Genomic DNA, 15,021 nt, shown 5'->3' on the forward strand with positions numbered 1-15,021 from the left:
GCAAGTCTCCGCTCTTCGGAAAGGCTGCTCGGCAGCGGGTGAGAATTGACCCATTCCGCCTTTTGCGGGGAAACTTGTGCTCGGAAAACAGCGGGGCACTTGCCAGTCAACTGTAGAGCGACCACTTCGGGGTTACTACGCGGCTCTTGATGTAATCATCAGACGTCACAGGTAAAGCAGGCGCTGGATCAATATATATATATGAAAAAAGAAAGAAAAAGAAGAGAAAGGAAGGACTATGATTCCGCGAAATAGAGTCAAACTATGCCATTCAAGGTACATATATGTATATCATTCCATTAAATAGGGCCCTATTATGTCGACTGTGTCGCCCGGTAAAGGAATCTTCCCCCACAAGAAGCGAGCGAGAACTCGGCGTGCCAAGCGAGAACTCGACAGGCGAAGTGGGGCTTGGATTGGGGATACCATTACGGAGTACTCGGGAACGCACTGGGGGCCATGCTCACGAGGCAATGCGCGCTCTGCGGGCATATGTTACTTCTGCCTTTCGGCGCAGGCCTTGCAGGTGAGTGGCACACGCACCAGATGCGGATGCCAGAGGGTGCCAACAACTTCGACTATGGTATGTCCATCTAGTGACTAGATGGCGCTGCTTGCTTGCACTTGAAGACTGCTATTGTCATTGACTTGCATCCCAAAACCTGATCCCATCGCCGTACCCCAGACCCATTCCGCTTCCTAACCCTTCTAGTATGTACAAGCTCATGCTATCTAGCAGGCACCCATCAAATGGCCAAACTCCGAAGACGTGCATCCGATCTACGCCGACTTACACACGCTAGTTGGCTCGACCATGTCCTGTCTGACGGGTTCCAGCAGAGTCCAATGCACCCGCTTCCATGAAAAATCAACGACCAAACCCACATGCTACCAGCGATTCCGTGAGGCACTGTTATATAGCCGTTCACCTGTGCTCTGGCCCCTAGCGCCGAAGGATCAGCCCGCTGTTAGCGCCTGATCCGAGCAACTCGGTGTTGAAGGTCCATCGTCCTAATGCATGTCAGCCGCCCTAACCATGGAAAACGTAGACGTATGCGGGTCTCATACCTTCTGCAAGATTCTGGGCAGTGTCTTCCAGCAGAATCACCCTGCGCTTGTTGCAGTACGACGTCTTGTCCATGATCTCCACTTTGAGCTTCGAATCCGCAAGCTCCGCAATCGGCTTCTCGAACATTTCAGACAGAGCCTCAACAGCCATTTCTAGGTCCTTCTGATTGTCCTCAAAGATCTCGGTCAAGTTGTTGCGGGCGAGGTAAAAGGCAAAGGCGTACGTCCACATCAGGGTCTGACGGCACGTCTGGAGCGCTTGCGAGGCTGAGTTCAGGTACTGCACCTCGATCCATGACATGCCCGACTCCTTCTGCAGCTGCACCATCTTCTTTTCCGTCTTATGGTAAATGTCCTTGTCGAGGCGTGCCGACTGTTCGTGGTTTGCGTAGCGGTTGTAGTAATGCAAATATCGCTCAAGCGAAACCCGGGATCTGGCTTGTGCATCCCTGGCCTCTGTGCCACTCTTCTCTTCATACCGGTTGCAGTTGTACCAGCTCGTGCCGTGTTCGGACCACAGTCCCATGCACATCCAGCAGAACTCGTGCTTGCACTTGCGGCAGGTCATGTGGTTGCAGCCGCCGTTCTTCTCAATTGTGCTATTGCACTTGGGGCACTCCTTGGTATTCGCCGAGATCCAGTTGGCTGTCTCCGAATCGTCGGCGCACTTTTTCAACCACTTCTTCACCAGCTCACACGGCGCCGGCTGATGGTCGTTCAAGATACAACCAAAGCAAAACCGATGGCCGCAAAGACAGGAGACGGTGGGCACTACCTTGTCGAGGTCCTTCTTCTTGACGGCACACTCGATGGCATTCTCGCAGTCCGGCGCCGGGCACCACTTAAGTGTTTCCTTGTCTTCCACATACGTCCGGTGGAGCAGCTCGTGGTACCGCGCCATCAAGTCTGGGGTGACAAGAATGTCCAAGGAACGAGCGTCGATGATGACGTTGCAGCCTTCTGAAGGGCACTGGATGCGTGCCGCTTCCCCTTCCCCTCGGATCTTCTGCGACAGATAGTGGCGGTAACAGTCCACGCAATATCTGTGGCCACACTTCAGCGCAAAAGTCTGAAGCCCCGGCTCATCCTCGCAACAGATGTCGCAGACAAATCCCGGTACAACCTGCATTCTGGGCGGCCCGGCCGATGTTGGGGCAAGTCCGGCAGCATCGAGAACCTGGTTTGGCCTGTCCATGTAGTCCTCGATCAATCTCTCCTTGTTCCACCTAAAATGGCGAAGAAGAATAGCCGCCTCCTCTTTGGAAATGTTCAGAATCATGTTGACCTCGTCAATCAATTCATCTTGCTGCTTCTGGATGTCACTTGGTTGATAGACCTTGAAGCTGATGTCATACGCGGCCTTCTTCTTAAATCCGTTCTCTTTTTGCGAATCAAGGTGGGTGTCAGGCTCGTCGTCGAAGCCAAAGTCTAATGGGCCGGTTTCGTTAGCATCTTAGTTGACGATTGCAACCAAGCGAGGGGAAAAAGATGAGCGAGTAGAGGCTTTGCTTGGGTTGTGGAAGGGGGGTGGTGTGATGTCGGGATGAAGAATCCGGCACTCTCGGAGTGGAACCAGGAAGTGAGCACTCAGTCAAACATTGTGGTAAAACACACCTTCATCTCCAGACATGTCATTATCACTCTCGTCAGGTAGTATATCGTCTTCACTAGAGACGTTGGACATGAAATCATCGTCGGTATCCATGCCGCCGTTGGAAGCCGTCGTCACGGGAGTTGGTGGGGCGGTGTCAGGGCCGGCTGAGGCGAGAATCCTCTTATTTGGAGCGGTAGCGGCAGAGGATATCGTCGCCTCAGCGGCTTTCCGCTTGCGAGTAGTCGGGGGAATCGTGCCGGCTTGTGCGTGTCGCTTGGAACGTAGTTCTGGCGTCACCCGATTCGGCAACGAGGGGTGACGGAGCGCAGAACGGCCTGACTCAAGCAGCGAAAGTGATGTCTGGCAGCTCAGCACAAGCGACGGTCGACGTCGGTGAACGACGTGCTTAGAAAGAGAGAGGTCTGGAAACGAAGCAGGACAGAGCGTTGACTGGGGGGTTGCCGTAAGTGGCCTCCGCGGTGGGGGTGACGGCCGATGAGGCTGAGGAAGAGAATAGTCCAGGAGGTGGCAGGATTGGAGAGCTAAAGCAACCCCGAAGTCGGCAAAAGGAATGCCGTCAAGACGAGCTTGTAGGTCGATGATGGAAGGTGCAGATCTGGGATTTCTCGAGCGAACGTTGCTGGAGGGGGGAAAACAGGGCCCAAGCTGAAGAGCGGGCAAGCCCGAGCCAAGGCATACGCCTGCGGCGCCAATGGATTATGTAACAGGGAAGTCATTTGGCCCCGTCACTTCCGCCTTCCCTCACGAGCGCCACCTGAGCCCCCTCGGTAGCCGGCCCCACTTTGACAATCAAACCCGGCGCTATGCCCGCCCCGCTGAGCCGAGGAACGCCAAGCCTCGACTTGCCTAGCGCTGCATCAGCTCACGCATTTTGGCCACCACAGCCAAGCAACACAATGCTTTCGCCATAGAGACTCTCCCAGTGGCCAAACGCGCTGCCTCAGGAGCCGACGAGACCAAAACCGGCCGCCTAAGTTGTCAAAGGGAGCGGATCCCTCGCTCAGAGGAAAGCTGTGGGCGGCGAGTCGCGTGGTGCCCAACATGGACGATGGTTTTGCCGAACGCGGCGGCCGTCGGTCAAGTCGCTGGGAAGAGCTGGATGAGCACGAGGGATCTAGGAATGAACAGAGAAGGAGGTATCGGGATGATGAGTCTGGTAAACGCGTTGATCGGTCTAGGTCACGAGAACGGGATCACCGACGCCGGTCGAGAACACCAGAGTCAAGGGACCGCAGGTCGCGATCAAGGGATCGGGAACGGAGAAGGGAGAGAGATCGTGACCGCCACCGCGACAGCCGAAGGCAGAGAAGTGAGGAGCGACGCGACAGACGGAATAGGGAACATGATGACGACTGGAAAGAGCGCCGAAGTGGACGCAGCCCCGACAACAGATCCCGACGATTACCAGCCCCGCATGATGCGGATGAGCGTTCCAGATCCGAGCATGGGCGAAGTCTTATTCGGCGGGCTGGTCCGTTACCATCACAGAGTGACTCATTTGCCATCAGCAAGGGCGAAGAACCAGAGAAGCCAAAAGAGAAGCCCAACTTTGCAAACTCGGGGCTGCTTGCGGCAGCCTCCAATACTATCACGCAAGCTGACGGCACCGCCGTCACCCTCAAGTACCATGAGCCGCCGGAAGCTAGGAAGCCGCCTCCACGCGACTTGTGGAAGTTGTTTATATTCAAGGGCCAAGACATCATTGATACAATCGAGCTCAGCACGCGGAGTTGTTGGCTAATTGGCAGAGATCTCGCGGTCGTCGATCTTCCTGCTGAGCATCCGAGCATCAGCAAGCAGCACGCCGTCATCCAGTTCCGCTACACGGAGAAGCGCAACGAGTATGGGGATAAAATTGGGCGAGTGAAACCCTACCTGATCGACCTTGAGAGCGCAAACGGCACAATGCTCAATGGCGAGAAAGTCCCCGAGAGCAGATACTTGGAACTGCGGAACAAGGATATGTTGCAGTTCGGCTCGAGCACGCGGGAATACGTGCTCATGCTGGCGCCCAGGGATTGATCGAACGAGTCAGCGAAACGCTAAGCGCGATATCCACCAAAATTGTGAGCTTGTCATGGCAATGACTGCCGCTCTCTCACTGGTTCATGCATCCACGAAGCCATGTCAGCAATCCTTGAAGGGCTCGTGGTGAGACAGGCCATCGCATCGCCATGGTATTGCGGCGTATGTCCGGATCACATGGATACCGTCGCACAGAAGCTCGACTGGATTCCGCGGAACTGTCGCTGTTTGGGGAAAACCGAACATCCACCTCATAGCCGTCTCGCCCGACGAGCAGAGCACACAGATCTAGTGCTGTTATTACCACCCGCTACCGTCCGCATCCCTTCAGACAGCTCTGTTCCCTTCGCACTTCGTACTTTCAGGATGTGTGTGCTCGATGAGCATCGCTCCGGTCCTTCCCGCGTCACAGCAAGGTTACGGCCGACTCGGGTTATTCGGCTCTTCCAGGATGGATGAAATGAGATGAGATGAGTGGCATCTCGACCAAACATCCTCCGGAAAACGAACGGCCGAGACCTGGGTTCGGTGATCATTTGGGAAACCTGCCTTGTCGTCATAGGTTGCACAACTCTGTCTGAGGCTAGATGCGGATTGGTAGTATATGGAACACCTCTTGTCCTTGCCATGGCAAAGAAAGATGAGAAGACTAAGCCCAAGTGACCCTGCAGTTTGGTTCTTGAACAAAGGATGCCGGGCTGAGACACTGTTTTCTAGCCTGGGCCAGCATTTTCCTGGACGACGGAAGATGCGGAGGAGCAGTTTACTAGACACCCAAAGTTCCGCTAATGGCAGCTTGACGTTGGAATCCCGCCGAAGTCCCGAGTTTCAGAACCTTTTGTCAACCCTGTGAGGCTCGTTGATGGGGCACGGGCACCATGTGCCGCATCTCATTTACGCTAGTCGGTCACTCAGAAGCGTTAGTGGCCGCGCTCTTTGGCACCCTTGCAGGGCAGTCTTGGCCAGAATGCCGTCCGCGCGGTCGCACAAGGCGGCGGCCAGGGGGCGATGACACATTCGGTGCACACCGAACCGACGCGCCCTCCAAGGATTGCGACGTCCTATTCGCGCGCTGGAGGGGACAGTGCATGCATCGCCTCCGTCTTGCAGCAGCGCGCCGCTCCGTGAGAGACAGCAACCAGCGATGCGCGGGGAGATCGCGGGGAGATCGCGGAAGTCGATTTTTTTTAAAAAAAAAAAAAAAAAACCTCCTTGCTTCTTGGTTCTTTTCTTGTTCAGTTCGTCAAAAGATCCTATGCCCGACGCTATTTGAGACAGCTTAATGCTACCCCTCCATCATGATGGAGCAACGCCCCCGAGGGCCGCTCAGCTGCCCACAGTTGGTCACTTCCCGAGCCGCCGCGTGATCAAGAGGCTGCCCACGCCTGGCTGCGTCTTTGCATTGGTAGAGTGCCTGCTGCGGCTGTCTTGCCCGGGAGGTCTCAGCAGAGCGCAAATGCCGATCGCAGTCCGCTGATGGGCAAGCGGCGGCGCTTATACCCCATGAAAAAGGGCTAATCAAGCCTTCTAGAGAAGGACTGCTCGGGTCGCACGCCTGCCCCCCGAATACCTTCCCGAGACACTCCTGTTTCTGTTCTTATTTTCCGTAGCTTCGCCTGGTCAGCTGTGGCTGAGCAACCAGGCAACATTACGAGTTGACTCGCCTTATAGACACAAGAACCCCCGGTGAGCTTATGCGCGTTCGGCTGTCACCTCGTTGCGTGTGGGACGAGACCACCACGAATGGTTTGCAGCACATTTAGTCTCGCCTACTGGGACGCCGGCAGCTAATACAGCATGGCAAGTGTGCTCCGGGCCTCGTACCAAGTGCCGCGAGTTGCTTCGCAGATGTACCCGGCAGCGTATGCCTAGCACCTGCAGGCGCGGGCCGCGCCGTCTGCGAAGTATCGTAGTGTGCCAACACCCCCGACGGCATGCGTATTGTGACTAATGTCTTATGCCAGGCGTCCATCAACAAGCACCCGAGCCGGTTCGAACTGACCGCCGTTTACCAACACCCGCAAGCCAAGGCCGACATTGTTCTCGTCCACGGCCTCAACGGGGCCCCGGATAAGACATGGACGGCCCCGAACGGCGTCTACTGGCCCACCGACCTGCTCCCGGCCTCCTTGAAGGATCAGCATGCCAACGTGCTGGTGTACGGGTACAACGCCGACGTATATGGGGCCTTCTGGGAGCGGCACGCAAAGAACCCGAGCGACAACTTCATCCACCATCATGCCCAGACCCTCGTTGCCACCCTCACACACTACCGTAAGAGCGTGGGCACCGAGCGGAACCCGATCATCTGGGTGGCCCACAGCCTCGGCGGAATCGTCACCAAGCGGGCGCTGCTGTACTCGAACGATGTACGGGATCCGAATCAGGAGGACCTCCGGTCCATCTACGTCTCGACCTTTGGCATCATCTTCTTGGGCACCCCGCACAATGGATCGGACGCGGCCACTTGGGGCGGCATCATACAAAGAATGGCTGACGCCGTCGTCCCGAGGAAGATATTTGACACCGAGTCGGTGCTGCTCAAGTCGCTAAAGAAGGACAACGAGACGCTGCAGGAAATATCGAACCACTTCCTGGACATCTACCAAAAGTTCAAGATCCATATGGCGCATGAGAATCAGAAGACAGATGTTAAGGGGTCAAAGTGAGTCTTGTCCGTTATGACGGTGTCACGGCGGGTATTGGTCCTACTCGCTTCATATATTCTGTCCAAGTGCTGACATTCCCAGAATGCTGGTAGTAGATGCTTCATCTGCGAGCCCCCAGCTCGTCGGTGTCACGTACTACGGCATCGAGGCTACGCATTCCCGCATGTGCAAGTTCGACAGCGAAAATGCGCCGGGCTACCGCACCGTCTCCACGGCGATCCGGGAATGGGTCGCCGACGCCCCAAACGTCATTCCGATCCGTTGGGAGGTTGAAGAGGATCAGCGTCGTGTGAGGGCGAACCTCGAGAACTTTGAGCGTTCTCGTCAGTATGTAAGTTCTTTCTCGGGGCATTGGATCCATCCCTCCCGCATCTTTAACTGACCCTTGTTACAGCATAGTCCTGCCCTTGTTCCTGTCGACCGCCCGCAAATAATAGGTAAGTCACCATCCCCTAGATGTGCGAGAAAGGGGGAAGCGGGGGTGGCCTGCCACAATCTCCCTTCTCGAGGGCAGGTTGTCCGTGTGCTCTGGTGTCGAACAGGAGTCGCACCACAAGGAACTACGCACAACTTGAGATAGTTGTTTGAGGTTGGAGAGGCACCTGGACTGACTTGTATTGTTATATGCAGCCCATGGCGGTAGTGAAACGGTTTCTTCTCATCTCCAGCAGCCGCCTCCTCTTGACGAAGGGCGCTCTGTCTCGGCGCCCCTCCTCACCGAAGCCACCAAAGAAGCTCCGTCCTCGCTCCGGCCATCGTCTCACTCCCCCAAGCTCCTCCCCGCCATACCCGACGCTCCGGGCGGCCTTCCGGATCCCGACCACGAACCGCTGTTTATCCACCCGGAAACCTTCCGCCCCAATTCGTATTTCGTCGGCCGCGAGGACGAGCTCCGCGGGCTGCACGAGATGCTCATGGACCGCAAGCGGCGCTCCGAGGGCACCTCGGCCGTGCTAATCCAGTGTCTCCCCGGCGGCGGCAAGACGCACCTCGCGCGGCAATATGTCTTTCAGCACCGGAGCGATTACCCCGGCGGCGTGTACTGGGTGCGCGCCGATTCGCGCCAAGAGCTCGAGTATTGGTTCTGGCGCATCGCGCGGAACGAGGCGCTGAGGGGCCTGGTCGACCGGAAGGACGTAGACGAGCTGCGGGATCCGAAGAAGATTGTGCAGATCGTGAGGCGGTGGCTGAATTCGCAGTCGGACTGGCTGATGGTGCTCGATGGCGTGCAGTTCGACACGCCGGGCCTGCACGAGTTCATACCGGACGCGAGGAACACCAGCCTGATCTACACGTCGACGGAGCGGGCCGTGACGGGAGATCCGCGGTTCGATAACCCGCAGGTCATGGAGCTGGGGCTGCTGACGGCGCAGCAAGCGCAGGATCTGTTGTTGCTGGAACTGGAGAGAAAGCGGCCCTGGAGTGCCGAGGACCAGGCCATGGCGCTGGAGCTTGTCGGCTTGATGGGCAGGCTGCCGCTGATGATCCACGTGGCTGCGCAGCATCTCAAGGCTACCAGGGAGCCGCTGGCGAGGTACCTGAGGTCGTATCGGAGCCGGCCCAAGGCGGGAGACCTGCCGGCTTACAAAGCGGTGCGCGAGCAGCTGGAAAACCGGGGCGAATATGCGGCGCTGAACCTGATGTCGTTGTTGGTCTTCTTTGACCAGCACATCCCGGTCGAGATGCTTGCGCTAGGTACGAGCCCCCTTTGGTCTCGCTCGATGCTTTTTTTTTAAAAAAAAAAAGGGGGGGGGGGGGGGGGTTTGGTGAACTGGGATGGGGCTAACGACTTGCAGGACTCTCCGCTCTCGATAAGGTGACTCCCGTCAAGACTCTCGACGCCATGCACCGAAAAGCAAGTCTCAACAACACCCTCAAGGTCCTCATTGCTTTCGCCCTTATCGAGCGGTCCGAGAGCGATGATATCTCGCCTACGAGCTCGCGCAGCTCCAAGCGCAGCTTTGACAGACATGCGGACTATCTCGATCTGCTACGCATCCACAGCGTTGTCCAAGCTTTCTTTATTGACTCGCTGTACGAGCAGCGCCAGATTCCTTTCTGGCTGGAGCGGGCAGTGGCCGTGTGGGCGAGGTCGTATGACGAAGCGGACAGGAGGATCCAGGAGGACCCTCGGGTTGGCCTCCCGGATGACTATCGCCGGTTCTGCATCCACGGCGAAAAGCTGCTGAAGAACCTGAACCGGTTCGAGAAGCGATACCCAAAGCTCTCAGTGGTCCGGTCGCCCCTGGAAGAGCGACTGAAAAAAATCCAGGGGCAGATTGACGACTTGTCGCATGCTATCCAAAAGAACATCGTGGACGGCTCCGCGGAGGAGTACCCGGCATCCGTCTTTGACCGGATCAGCGCCTCCTCGCAGTCCGACGTCGCAACGATGCAGTCTCACGGCAGTCAGCTCAGCGGCATGGCGTCTGGAGAAAGCAGCCTGGTCCAGTCCCCGGTGTCGGAGCTGCTCGAGCAGGAGGCCCAGCTTGTCGCTCCGTACCCGACCACGCCACGGATGCCGATGGTGCCCGAGATGTACGAGGATGATGACCATGACACCGTCGTTCTGTCTGTGGCTGGGACGCAGGTGCATGTTGGCGCAACCGACGAAGTCGCTCCGCTTCCGCCCGATCCCCACGATGCCCATCACCCGGGCTCGTCCTTCGATGACTGGAGAGACGCCATCCCGCACGACAGGGTCATTACGCGCCAGGAAGCCCGGCGGTATCGTGACCGTGCCGGTTCATGGAGAGACGAGACCATTAGCGATCCCCGGGTCGGGCTCAGCTGGGAGGTCGCCCTCGGCTCCATCTCGGGCACGAGGGATGCTTCGAGTCCACCGTCGAGGGCTCGCTTGACAAACCGGAGCGAAGCGGAGATGAAGCTGAACGAGATCAAGAAGGGAGCACCCCCGTCGCCCAAGCAGAGAGGAAGTTTCAGCTCTCAGACAATGTTCCGACCCAATACACTCTTGGGAAGGAACAGTTGGTCGTTGCCGCAGGCTCAGAAGGCATCCGATTCGGAGGTCGCGCAAGTTCCGCCCAAGGACTTCTCAGGCGGCAGCAAGCAGACCTCGTCGTCATCGTCGTCGTCGCCCAGGAGCTGGACCGAGGCAACCCTCAAGTTGCTCAAGAAGACAGTCCTTCCCTCAAACAAACGAACCGAGAAAGGGCCTCAGGCTCAGCAACAACAGCAGCCCCAGCACCCCGAGGTTCCGCCTGAAGAAGAAGACATGATTCCCCCGACCGCCATCTTCCGTGGCAGCCGCTCGGCCAATTCGAGTCCGGCAGGGATTGCCTCTCCCTTCCCGCCGCCGTCTTTCTCCGGCATCCCCACAGCCGATCTTCTCGCACGACCGGAACCGGGCGTCCCCCTTGTCGTCCGCCGCTGGGATACAGTTGTCTATCCCCCCGACGGCACACCGGTCACCTCGGCCGGCGTCGAATGGTCCAGCAGTGCGGACCCGATGTCTCTCTCGTACCCGAGCATTCTCCCGAGTCGGCACCAGCAGCTCAACGCTCGCCCTCAGGTTCTCCTTCGCGGAAACGGCGGCGGCCCGCCCACGGGATACTCCTCCCAGCCCATGTCGCGCGACGGCTCGCAGCAGTCCAACCTCGGCATTGGCGTCCACATTCCCGCGGCGGCAGCAGCAATCCAGTCTCCGGTGTCGCGCTCCTCGCGCTTTGCGTACACCGGCCAACAGCGCCCGCCCTCCTTCACCGAGACGGAGCCCTCGCCCAGAATGGACACGGCTTTCTCCGACATCGACACCTCCTACCACCGGTGGGAGCAGCACCATTACCAGTTTCAAAATCGCGCCGGGACCTCCCCTGCCATGAGTACCGTGAGCTCACCGGCGGCGGCGAGCAGCAGCGCCGCCAGCAGCAGGACGGGGAAGGAGAGCAGAGGCTCGCGCTGGCGGCCCAGCAGCAGGCGCACGCGCTTCCTGCCTATCCGGGGCGCGAGGCCGGGCCGCGGGAGCGGAAAGGCCAAGGGGGGGAGCAGTAGCAGAAGGGCGCACTCGCACTCGCCGCCGGGTTCGCCCAGTGCCGAGCTGCTGGAGGCCTGCTTCGACGATCAGGCGCTCTCCTCCCGGCCTATTCCCCGTACTGCTGCTGCTGCTGCTGCTGCTGCTGCTGCTGCTGCTCCCCCTCCTCCTCTCGCGTCCTCCCCCACCCCCTCGTCGTCCTCGTCCTTGCCATCGTCGTCGACCGGCCGGGCCCGCAGCCACAGCCGCGGCCACAGCCAGGCCCGCGCCCCGGCCGCAAGGGGGTTCGGCACGCCGCCCCCGCAGCAGTACCTCTCGAGGCAGCACCAGCACCAGCACCAGCACCAGCATCACCCGCTGGCCGAGTGGGCCGTGCCGCCCGCCGGGGCCGACACCAGCGCCGCGGGCGGCATCAGGATGGACGACGGGACCGTGGTCGAGTTCGGGTCGCCCGTTTTGGGCTCCGACCAGCCCTAAGATGACTTAGGACGGGTCGGGCCCGAGTGGATCTGGTGCCGGTCCTTGGTATGCGAAGTGGCGGCGATGGTGCTGCTGCGGCTTGTTAACAGCCTGAACAAGGAAGGCCGAGGAGGAAAGGGTTTTCTAAAGTAAATGTGTGTCCGGGTTTGGTTCACGAATTCAAATTGGCATGGTTAAGTATTTAATGTATGGTCGAAAGCGACTAGAGCGGATCTTTTCTTTTCTTTCTTGTTTAGTTTAGCATTTCTGGAGGGAGTAATGGTGGGATGCACATACATGTAATGTAGAATACAATGCATAGCGGACGGATGGGCATGGGATTGATAATCGGCAGCATCACATCGCTGAGCAGCATGGTTTGGGCATTCTCATCATTTTTTTTTCTGGAAGGGCATTGGCCAAAAAAAAAAAAAAAAAAAATGCACTTCAGCTTCAATCAGTACCAGTGGTCTGGAAGAGTCACCCTCTCCCTTCGTCTCCCCCCAGCTTTTTGAACTGCTCTGAACTTGGCCGGGATGACAAGATATACCACGTTCCCCGCTCTCACATGGTGCAAAACGCTATCGAATGACATACACTCTAGGTACTTCACTTTGGCGATTTCGTTTAGAACCACCGGCTCCTATGCGACAGTAAACTCTGGAATCTCTCCCATCTCCTGCTTCAGCTCACCCCCAACCTTGTATGACACCCGCCACCTGAGCTTGATGGACTCGACCTTTTGAAATGGGTTGCCGGCATGGCGCACTTTGATGGACTGCGTGATGCCTCGGCTTTGTTTAGGTGCCAGTGTCCTCCCGCTCTGCGGGTCCAGCAACAACTCGTAGCCCTGTTGTGATCTGTTAGCTCGGGAGCGTGGTGATCACGCGGGGATTTCAAAGTGGCGCGCGTACCTTTGTCACTGCCAACTGAAAATGAAGCTCCGTAACCTGCTGTGCCGTATTGTTTGTAAATGCAAACAGCAGGCTGATCGACGGGTCGGTGTCGACGGTCCGGTTCGCGATCATGTCGAGCTTCAAGCTCGTGTTGCTGACCACCGCCGTATGTTCTTTCGGTGCCTGTGGCGTCTCTGGAGGCAGCGCTGAGGAGAAGTTCCATTCGTCATCGTCGTTCGCTGCGGCGGCCGTCGGAGCAGGAGCGGATGGTGGCTGAGGGGACAGCGACGAGAGGGCCGCAAACGGATCTGTCGTCGCCGTAGACTGGCTTGGTGGCGAAAAGGCCGACCTCTGGGGTGGGTGAGGGGTGCCCGACTGGGATCCTGGTGCGGAAGTGAAGGAGGAGTAGTTTGAAAAGGGAACAGGCGACGGTGAGGATGTCGGAAGTTGCCCCCTCGCGCTGTTTCCTTGTGTGACCGACGAGAGCAAGGCCGGGCCAGGAACATCTATAAAAGAAGCCGTTAGCTATGGCACACGAAGAAAAGGAAATGACTGCGAGGTGGACAGCATACTAGTATTGGCACCGAAGCCCAGGGCAATTCCGCCTGCTTGGCCATAACTACTCGTGTCATTGATTGACAGCCCGAGCAGGTCGTCCTCGACCCCGGTCGGTTTCTGGGTCGCTTGGGAAGCAGCTGCGCCGCCGTTCGCATCCCCCTCGTCAAAATCAATCAAGGAAAGCTCATTTGCCGCACTCTTTCCGCTGCTTGTCGAGGTCGGGGCGCCCTTAGCCAGCTGCTGCGCTCCCTGGATATCGCCCTTCTTGAGCAACTTGTACCGCTCCACTGTTCGGTGTATGCTGTCGTTGATCTCGAGCAGCTTGGCGACCGCTTCATGATCGTCCGACTCTTCCTCGCACATCTTCTGGATCTTGGGCTGGGCGCTCGCGAGAGCTGACGCGAGCTCCGAGAAGACATCACCGTCCACGATCTTGTCGCCGGGCTTGAAGGCCTCTAGCCTCTCCTCTAGTAACCTAGCTTTCTGCTGAATCTTTGCGACCTCCTCGGCAGCCTTGGCGCGGTAGTCAACCTTTGACCTGGTGTCATACCCGGCCATCACTTTCATCAACTGGTTTGCTTGCCGCAGGTCCTCGGGCGTGCCTCTCCGGATGAGCTCTTGCAGCTTCGCCGACTGCGCCTCGCGCTCCTCCTCCTCCATCTCCTCGGCAGATTTCAGGTTCTGCACAATGGTCAGCACGATGCGCGGCAACCGGGTCGAGCACCGCCACCTACATCGCTGGGATTCAGCACCGCAGCATCCTCTCTCCTAATCTCCGGGAAGGTGTAGCCCTTGTAACTGAGCAGGCGGTGCATGTCTCGGATGAAGCCCAGGTCCTCCTTGTACCGGCTCGTCTCGCATATTGTGCGGCGCCATTCTTCAATGGCCTCGAGGATCTTGAGCTGGACGCGCGAGGGGCGGACCGGGGGCCGTTCGGGGAAGCGGCGCACCAGCTCGTTGAGAAACTCCTTGGTGCTGATTTGCAGGTGGAAGGGGTAGCCGCAGTTCTTGACGCAGATGTCGAGCAGGTTGAGGGCGAGCAAAGAGACATTGGGGTTGCGGTGGTTGATGTAGTTGACGATCGCGACGGCGGCCTCGCGCGGGGCCGAACCCTTCTTGGCATTGATGAGGTCGGCGATCTCGAGGTTCAGCGCGAGGTTCGGTTCGTAGTTCTCGGGGCTGCAAGCGGCCTGGATGAACCGCTGGAGCTGTGACTGTGCCGGAGCACCGCCCATGTCCCCCCAACGATCTCTAGCGGCGTACCGCGCCGAAGCAGCCTCCATTCCGATGAAAGACTGGGTATGCCGCTCCCTTCGCGCTCCGTCTCGCGAAGCACGATGGCCCGTGTCGAGTGCTAGCGAATGCGAGAAGCCAAGCTGTCAAGTCGCTGCCGACATTCGGAGATTATACATACCACCACATAAGCTCACAGGACTGCGCGCACGTAACTGTCGTGGCACTCCGTCGGAGCTTGGGCTCTTTGTCGATCGGATCGTTGCGGTTGATGCAACACAAGAGGGAGAGAGCCCCGTTGCCTGAATAACTAATCCCAGGGGAGCCGCCGTAGATCCCTGCCGGGTTGCTTGTGTGGGGCTCGCGAGAGCAACGAACGCAAGCGGTTTGCGTAAGTGGGGGGCGGGGTCCAGCACTTCACTCTGCGCATACGGAGGTACTCTCCGTGCTGCTTGCAGTGAAAACGGTGAACCCCACCATTTCGAGGTTAGCTTCTCGTGGGGCAAG

General features: G+C 58.2%; 4 protein-coding genes across 4 annotated transcripts; 2 read left to right on the forward strand and 2 right to left on the reverse strand.

Annotated features, from left to right (window-relative positions):
• Nucleotides 1-773: 773 nt before the first annotated feature.
• MYCTH_2308537 (uncharacterized protein) lies at nucleotides 774-3,374 on the reverse strand. Its single transcript, XM_003665093.1, has 3 exons — nucleotides 2,683-3,374; nucleotides 1,069-2,496; nucleotides 774-1,011 (listed from the first exon to the last, which is right to left on the reverse strand). The coding sequence occupies exons 1-3, from the start codon at nucleotides 2,771-2,773 to the stop codon at nucleotides 944-946; spliced, it is 1,587 nt and encodes a 528-aa protein (XP_003665141.1). The 5' UTR covers nucleotides 2,774-3,374; the 3' UTR covers nucleotides 774-943.
• Nucleotides 3,375-3,566: 192 nt separating this feature from the next.
• Nucleotides 3,567-4,915, forward strand: MYCTH_2308539 (uncharacterized protein). Its single transcript, XM_003665094.1, has one exon. It carries the CDS (start codon nucleotides 3,725-3,727, stop codon nucleotides 4,703-4,705), a length of 981 nt encoding a protein of 326 aa, XP_003665142.1. The 5' UTR covers nucleotides 3,567-3,724; the 3' UTR covers nucleotides 4,706-4,915.
• A 1,345-nt stretch (nucleotides 4,916-6,260) lies between these two features.
• Nucleotides 6,261-12,104, forward strand: MYCTH_2308541 (uncharacterized protein). Its single transcript, XM_003665095.1, has 6 exons — nucleotides 6,261-6,508; nucleotides 6,673-7,373; nucleotides 7,459-7,708; nucleotides 7,772-7,814; nucleotides 8,008-9,072; nucleotides 9,174-12,104. The coding sequence occupies exons 1-6, from the start codon at nucleotides 6,506-6,508 to the stop codon at nucleotides 11,843-11,845; spliced, it is 4,734 nt and encodes a 1,577-aa protein (XP_003665143.1). The 5' UTR covers nucleotides 6,261-6,505; the 3' UTR covers nucleotides 11,846-12,104.
• A 302-nt stretch (nucleotides 12,105-12,406) lies between these two features.
• Nucleotides 12,407-14,845, reverse strand: MYCTH_2308546 (uncharacterized protein). The gene is made up of 4 exons (XM_003665096.1): nucleotides 14,016-14,845; nucleotides 13,296-13,962; nucleotides 12,742-13,229; nucleotides 12,407-12,677 (listed from the first exon to the last, which is right to left on the reverse strand). Exons 1-4 carry the CDS (start codon nucleotides 14,562-14,564, stop codon nucleotides 12,471-12,473), a joined length of 1,911 nt encoding a protein of 636 aa, XP_003665144.1. The 5' UTR covers nucleotides 14,565-14,845; the 3' UTR covers nucleotides 12,407-12,470.
• Nucleotides 14,846-15,021: the final 176 nt, after the last annotated feature.

Source organism: Thermothelomyces thermophilus, chromosome 5 (genome assembly GCF_000226095.1).
Source record: "Thermothelomyces thermophilus ATCC 42464 chromosome 5, complete sequence".
In the NCBI taxonomy this organism is placed as follows: Eukaryota; Fungi; Ascomycota; class Sordariomycetes; order Sordariales; family Chaetomiaceae; genus Thermothelomyces; species Thermothelomyces thermophilus.